At 42.2% G+C, this 7,891-nt stretch overlaps 1 protein-coding gene across 1 annotated transcript; it reads right to left on the bottom strand.

Moving 5' to 3' along the window:
- Positions 1-2,138: 2,138 nt before the first annotated feature.
- On the bottom strand, positions 2,139-3,797 carry LOC147882850 (uncharacterized). The gene is made up of 2 exons (XM_087400673.1): positions 3,626-3,797; positions 2,139-3,325 (listed from the first exon to the last, which is right to left on the bottom strand). Exons 1-2 carry the CDS (start codon positions 3,728-3,730, stop codon positions 2,450-2,452), a joined length of 981 nt encoding a protein of 326 aa, XP_087256799.1. The 5' UTR covers positions 3,731-3,797; the 3' UTR covers positions 2,139-2,449.
- Positions 3,798-7,891: the final 4,094 nt, after the last annotated feature.

The following is a 7,891-nucleotide window of genomic DNA, read 5'->3' as shown; positions in this document are numbered from 1 at the left end:
TTGCCTAAAATTTATAAATGCTCTCAAACACGTGACCCCAATGTCAACCATGTCATCGATGTTTCTTGCCATTGATGTGAAGTTGCAGTAGACTCGAAAGGAGGCTGTATTGCCACTCTCACTAATCCAATAGAAGGCCAACACCAAAGCATTATCATGCTAGAAGATATGTAAGGTTCACGTATTGTCTAATACTCCTACACTCTAGTACATCCAATTCAACTTGGGCCAATAATTGACATAACTAGATGGTGGAAAACATGGCTGTGACAAACAATTTGGAGAGCCATCTAGATCACCTAGAGTTCTCGTATTCAGTTCCTAGACGTACTGGTCAAAACTTCCAGCTGATCTAAACATAGCAAGACTGGCTTTGTGTGACTGATTGTGTCATACAACCCAGCAGCATTAAAAAAGAAGGCCAATCAAAAGCAGTCCACACTCTCTTAATTCAGCTGCAACCGCTCGTGAAGACTAGTCTCTCCCAAATGGGCATGTAAGCAAAAAAAATGATTAGACACTCTAGCTGATAGGGCAACGCACCACTTAAGATAGAAAGAATTTATCGCAATACCATGCTTTATCACTATGAACCAAGTCCAATGAACCACATGGCCTCGCTTCCTCCTTTATAGGATATACCTTTGTAAGACTAGAATAAGTCCAATCATACAAATTTAGATTTTTTGTTGCTCTCAATTCCTCCTTTTATAGGAAATGGTTCCTTTGTTGTTTGCCATTAATACATCCTTCAAAAACTCCCATATACAAATCTTAGATAACCATGAACCAAATTGTTCTTTTCCATAAATTGAAGGGTTTGGAAATTTTGTTATTGAGCTTAGTTAGTCCCCCTTCTTGGTGTAGGCAAGGAGCTCTTGCTCTAAGGGTCAAGAGGCATGAGTTATATAAAAGTGATGACATGTAGTCACTGAGCAAGATCATTTTGCCGCACACTAGCTAATGCTATAAATAATATGTAATGTGATGCAAGTTGCATACTTGATTTCTATAGTGCTTATAGTGAAGCACTTATGGCTACCTCAGCTTTTGGTAAGTGCCCTGCTTCGAGACAGAGGGAATTTCCAACAATCTGCATAATGTTCTCAACAGCAACCACATTCTCTGAGGCAACAAGCTACAAACATAAAGGTTTTAGACACAGAGTTGCGCGCCTGATCTACATGCAATTGCACATACAAAGAGAGAAGTACAAATATCCACCATCTACCGTTCCTACCATTTCACATAAACAATCCTAGGTGCATGAGCTCCAAGCAGTTGCTTGCATTCACCACTGTCCACTCTTCTCTTCTCATGGGCACCACCTCTATGCTTAATGTTATATAAAGAATGTATTGCACCTTACAAACATAATTGCCCAAAATTTAAAAAATGCCCTCTCAAAATGTGGCCCCAATGTCAACCATGTCAGCGCTGCTGCTTGCCATTGATGTGAAGTTGCAGTAGGGACCCCAGAAGAGGCTGTATTGCCACTCTCAGTAATCCAATCAAAGGTCAACGCCAAGGCATATATCATGCTAAAAGATACGTAAGATTCATGCATTGTCTAATACTCATAATCTGGTACATCAAATTCAACTTGGGCCAATAATTGACATAACTCCATGGTGGAAAACATCGCTATGACAATCAACTTGGGGAGCCCCCCAGATCACCTATGAGTTCTCATATTCAGTTCCCAGCGATACTGGTCTGAACTTCCAGCTGATCTAAACACAGCAGAACTGGTTTTGTCTTACCAGTTGTGTCATACAACAGGGAGGACACTTTTTCTCAAAGGCTCAGTAAGCGCTGCTTTGCACCTTTATTATGCTTTGAAAATCATAACAAACTCCACTCTCTATGATGGTGGTAACGAGAAAAAAGAGACACCCGCTACTTTGATAAATATAGTCTTTGAAAATTAAGATCACCATGAATGCACACACACATACCTGCCATTCCAAACATGGTTTGCCACTTCAGCACACACAGCGCTCCAATATGAACTCAAGGTGGAGAGTACTTAGCCAGAATAATATCAACCTTCAGACAGTTATTGTATGCCCTTATCAACATCTTATGCAGGCAGAGAGAGGCTTTGATTTTCTATTGCTGTCATTTTGGTAAATCCTCGCAACAATACGCTTGCGTCTGACATCTGTAGGCTGTAAACGTGGAAACTCTCTGTCCTAATGCAAGCAGAAGCAAAGTAAAATGCTCAGTTTCCAGCTGCAAAAAATGTGATTTTATACACATTTCTGAAACCTGCATTTTTTTCAACTAATTTTTGCACATGTAAAAAATACAGTGCCGAGTTAATTGAGCTATGACAAACATGTAATCTGCTGTCTATTTCTAAAACCCTACTCTGTCCCTGGGGCCTCACCAAATAACAAGGTCCAAACGCATTCTGCTCCACAAGGTCTACAACACGAGTCTTCCGCTAGGTTTCCACATGTAAAAAGCTACAGAGATCACCATGCCTGCACCATTTGTCCCTTTTGAAAAAGAAACACGCCTGTTGCTTCCTGGGGCGATTCATGGCAAGCTCTTGTAAACGCTTCCACAGCTCTTTCCTCTCTGTACTCCACGTCATCCGATACTCTTTATGCAGCTCATTTTCCACCCACACCTTGAGATGTAAATGATGGAGGTTGCGGTAATCACCATGGTTCAAAATCATACTGATAAAAGGAAGCTTTGCATGTCTGAGGGCTTTCACTGCCACACTCCACAGTGTCCAAAGCTCGTCGTCTCTGAGTTGTGACATCCTCTCCACATGTCGAATAGGCGTGATAACAAAACCAGACCTTGCCTTGGCATCCAATCTACATAAGACGTGCGGCTGATCAGAGAATTCTTCGAGAACGCATTCTCTAGACTCCATCCCAGGATAGAGCAGGGCATCTGCAAAACAAGAAATGCATTCCCCGGGAGCCAGCAACTCAGGCCCCGGTTTCTCCTCTCCAAAGTAGACCTCAATCTTGAAATCTCCGTCACCATCCCTGACTTTCATGTGAAAGTCCTGTAGCTGGCGATGCTCTTCTAGCTCCTCTGCTACTTCTCTGAAGAAACCCACTATTTCCTCTTTTGGAGTTCTTTCAATAAAATTAGAGAAATCTTTAGTAGGAATCTTCGCATACTTAAGTTCGAGCTTCCTTCCACGAATTGGTTCAGTGCAAAGCACTCGCTCGCTGGTTACGATTTGCTCTTTAATAACCCCGGCTCGGGACAGTAGCATCGTGGGCCTCCGGACATAATGGCATGCCCTGAAAGAGAGCAGGATGAGCCTACCTCCAGCGATCGAGAATCCTGAAATCTGCCGACAACAAAACAGACGGAAATCAATACCTACAAATGCCCTGATTTTCTTGAAGTCTGCGCTACAAAAACCTACCGACCAGTGCGGCGAACTATACTGTCCATTCAGCAAATGAATACTTCTACTGAACCCGCAAAACTTTGCCCCTACACGAAACCCCAAAGGAATGCAATGCAAGTCAAAGACAAAAGCATGGCCTCCCCGCGGGCAAGCAACGGCAGCGGTGCACAAAAGCACAAGAACCCGAACTGAAAGCGAGCAGGAATGCTGCAAAGGAAAGGCAAATGAGCAAAATACCATAGGCAAGGAGAGGGAGGGAAGGCGAAGGCGATGAAGGGAAGGGGAGGCGAGGGAGCGACCGAGGGAAAGGGAGAAGCCATTGGAGCTGTGAAGCATCGCCATGATTCTTGAAGAGTTGAAGATGGAAGGCACAAGATCATCTTCCTCAACTCCTCCTCCTGGTTTCTACAAAAACATTTATCATCATCACTCCCACTTTACTGCCTCCATAGCTCTTTCATCTCCTCTCCTCCCCCTGTCCACGTGTCATCCCTCGTCCCTCCCGACCCACACCGCCCCCCCCACCTGAGGCCCGCCAACAACTTCGTGGCACCGGCGCACTTATTACATGAGCTTGCCAGTTACATCGCCATGTCATTCATTACATTGCGCACAGTAGGACCGGACCTGGAGGAGCAGGAGCCTCTAGTTGAAAAGCCAGGAACCGGAATCGACATCAAGTTGTTCCAAAGGGTTCCATCATGGGAGCTGTTGGGGCAACGTTATCGATGTTGTTGGCATTGGGCCTCAGGGAAGTCCTCGGGACAATGGGACCCTCTGGCAACTAGGTTGCGGTAGGCAGCCTTTTTGTCATGCCTCTAACTCCAAATTAGACCTAAATCCTCACTATTATCCAATTGGAGTTTCAATAGCAAGGTCGTGAGCTTTGTCCAACAATTACGCAATCAAGTGATGGCAAGAAAGAAAACATGCAATTATCTCCCTCCTTATATAATAGATTTGCGAGAAGAATGAATAAAAACGTATGCTTTTGGGTCAAATTTGGAAGGAGTGTTTTAGTCCTTTAGATCAATCTTAAATCAAGGGCCTAAATTGTACACATGGCTTAAGGAGAGCTCACACAAGTTTTGCTTTTCTAGAAAGCAAGTTTCAAGCCCTTGGATCTTCATAAAGATCAACGCCTATAATCACAACACCTGGCTTAACGAGGGCTTAGAAAAGGAAAACTTCCTTCTAGGGTGCCTACCGTAAATAGAACTATTGGTTGCAACTTGATTGCCCAATGTATCCTTTGACCTCGATCACAAAGCAATATATCTACAAAACAAAAACACAAATCCCTCTGCTGTAATGATGGGTCTAAAGACTCCTTTGCTGGTCAGTAACCAAATCTTAATTTCAGATTTTTTAATGAACTTCAAAATTTTAAAATATCTTCAATGCTCGAGGTCCAATGTCTAGATCACGCTTACACAGAACGGTATGCAAAGAAAGTGTTGCGTTAGTTTCAGATGATGGATGCCAAACCCCACGTAACAGACCAAAGAGTAATCTCAACTTGTCACTCCCCATATAAATCCTACAATTAAGATTGCACCACACCAAAAGGACATAGGGTCAAGCCCTAACTCTAACCCTAACCCTAACCTTAAGCGATCCTCACATATGTATTCATGCTTATGATCAATACAATCTAGTATAGAGTGCAGCTACCTATCGTGTGTACTCCACTCTCTCTCCTCGATCCTCAAACATGGTATCAAACTAGGCACAGGTAACGATGTATCTTCCACGCAATAGTCATATAGATTCTAGGCAATCAGGCTTGTGATTGACTGAATGACTCCAAGACACGTGTGACACATGGAGCACACACGGCGACGAGTGCTTAGTGCTCTTCAAAAGTGAACAGCAGTGAACTATTGATGTCATGAGTAGCAGACCCTATAGATTGAGCAGGGCAAAGAGAAGCATCCAATAGAGAACAAAAAGCTCAAATACAATGATAGACTACAACTCAATAGCTTCAATCCTCTTGTTCGTCTTCATCAGTCCACAGCATTGTTGCCTCGTTGGCATCTTGCCTCCTATAGCTTCCAACCTTTTCCTTAAGGTTTAGGTTAACCATGCCACGTGGTCGATTGCCATGTGGTACACAAGGTTAGCTGTTATCTCAACCCTAGCTTCACCATTTTACCACATGGAAACCCCTTCCATAGGTACCATGCCATTAGCCTCAACCTTATCCTACCACATCATCAGTGGCCACATGGGTGCCACATTGTCATTGTAGTCCCGTCTTACTAATGCACAATCACCTACCATGTTAGCGGGTACAATCAACAACCACGTCATCAATTGAGTCAATAGAGCCACATCATCAATGCCACGTCAATAATCACCTCAATAGATGCCACATCATCACATTAACCCATCAACATGGCACCTTAGATGCCATAGCACTGGGCCACATCATCATGAGCCACCTAAACACACAGTGCCACATAGTTACACTTTTGTAAGCAGTGTGAACACACATTTCCACATCACCCACAAGCCACCTCGATCATTTTTTTACCCACTCCTTGGAAAATGTATGGCATAAATTTTTAATGGTAATACTTTTAATCCTTAAGGCATTTTGTAGTGGTGCAGAAAGCAAAAATGATTAATAGATCATGCTCTACACGGTGAGCATATTACATTTGAAGTATTCCACACGTTAGAACTATTTAGTACTCATCATAAAAACCACCTCTTGGTCCATTGCAGCCATCCAACACGTAAAATGAATAGTAAAATTCATTTTGTTGCATTTTACGAGCGACATGCAGTAGCTGTAGACTAGCAGAACGGAGACTACACCACTTCAAGTGAGCCATTGCCCATATCAACTTTATTAGTTCCCATCCGTGTTAGGCCCCTTGGTTTTATCATTGATGTACACATTCACACATTTGACGTCAGGTAAATACTCTTGGCAATAGACACTTCATCACATCAAAGATTTGTGACACTTGGCCAAGTTGTCTCTCTATCAGATTCAAGACAGTTGCAAATTTGCACACACATTCTACCCATGTATGACTTTGCATTTGCTAACTCTTTTCGGCTTTGGTTCCACCACACATACATCATCGTTGTATAGCCTCTTGGCTACTCCTGACAAATACTTATCATTTTATTATAGGCTTGATTTTTGGCACATAGTTCTTCCATCACATGACTTAGTTCATAGAATGACACGCTCAAAATAAGCCCCACAATGGCAACTCGAGCATAACCCCCACAATGGTAGCTTTCACACAGTGTTTTCATGGGTAGAAACTCTTGACGATACATGGGTTAGCCTCTAGCAAGAGTAGCAGACTACTTCTAGCATGGAGCTATTCACATCACATAGTTGATGATATACCAATCATGACTCTGAATGAGATCCGTGAGTGGAAAGAGAGACTACTTGGACCTTTCATTACCAAAGAGTATGTACGGATTTATGATGACTCAGACCTCATTGGGCTTGAGAGATCATATAAAGATGTGTCATATTCAGCATTGATTAGACTCTATTTTCTGATCATGAACATTTTACAGTAAGCCCTCAGTCCCTAAGGGCTTTTCTTGTAAATATAAATGTTTATGATCAATATAATCTAGTCTAAAGCTACCTATCTTGTGCACTCCACTCTTTCCCCTTGATCCTTTATTGATCCTCTAGCACTTATGAAGTACCTGCAATTTATTGGCAGTCTTATATATTTGACCATCACTAGGCCAGATCTTCCACTCCCCTAGCAAAGATGACAATAGTGATAGCTGTTTGTTATAGCCAGGGGGCGCTATGCGATTGCAAGATGCGATTGCAAGATAGAAAGACTTGAAGTGTAAATTACTCAAGTCTATTTATGGACTTAAGTAGGCCTGTATGCAGTGGAATGCCAAGATTCATATCTTTTTATAGTAGGAAGGTTTTCACACCTACTACAGATCCATCACTATATATCCTTCATTCTAGAAGGAGTATAGTAGTCATTATCATCTAAGTAGATGATTTGTGTGTACATTATATGCGTGTGTCACCATGTGTGTGTGTGACTATATGTTGATGTGTGTGTGTGTGTGTGTGTGTGTGTGTGTGTGTGTGTGTGTGTGCAAGTGTTATGTGTGTGTTTCCTTGAGTCTATCCTTCCACTTAACCAAACACACCTAACAAAATGTCTGGTTCTTTTCTCTTGGGCATCCAAGTTTCTCTTTGGTACATGAGGCAAGGATGGAGGCTTGATAAGATCTATTAGTACCTCAATGTTGATAACATTGTCATTGGCACCAAGAACTTTTTTAATCTACTTACATGGAAGACTAGATATATATTACTACCTTTGGGTAAGGCCAACTTATGAGTGACACTTTTGATCTTTTTAAGTATTATGAATAGACTACAATACCTTGGTGATATTTTAGGAACTACCCCTGTCTTTACCCTAAAATAAACTTTATCACCTTCCTCGAAGGTAACTTGCTAATGTTTCTTATCTGCACAAT

This window comes from Dipteris shenzhenensis, chromosome 29, assembly GCF_047967505.1.
Source record: "Dipteris shenzhenensis isolate YYH24624 ecotype China chromosome 29, Dip_SZ_1.0, whole genome shotgun sequence".
Classification (NCBI taxonomy): Eukaryota; Viridiplantae; Streptophyta; class Polypodiopsida; order Gleicheniales; family Dipteridaceae; genus Dipteris; species Dipteris shenzhenensis.
The sequence above is the reverse complement of the archived record's forward strand: the minus strand, read 5'-3'. Positions and strand labels throughout refer to the sequence as shown.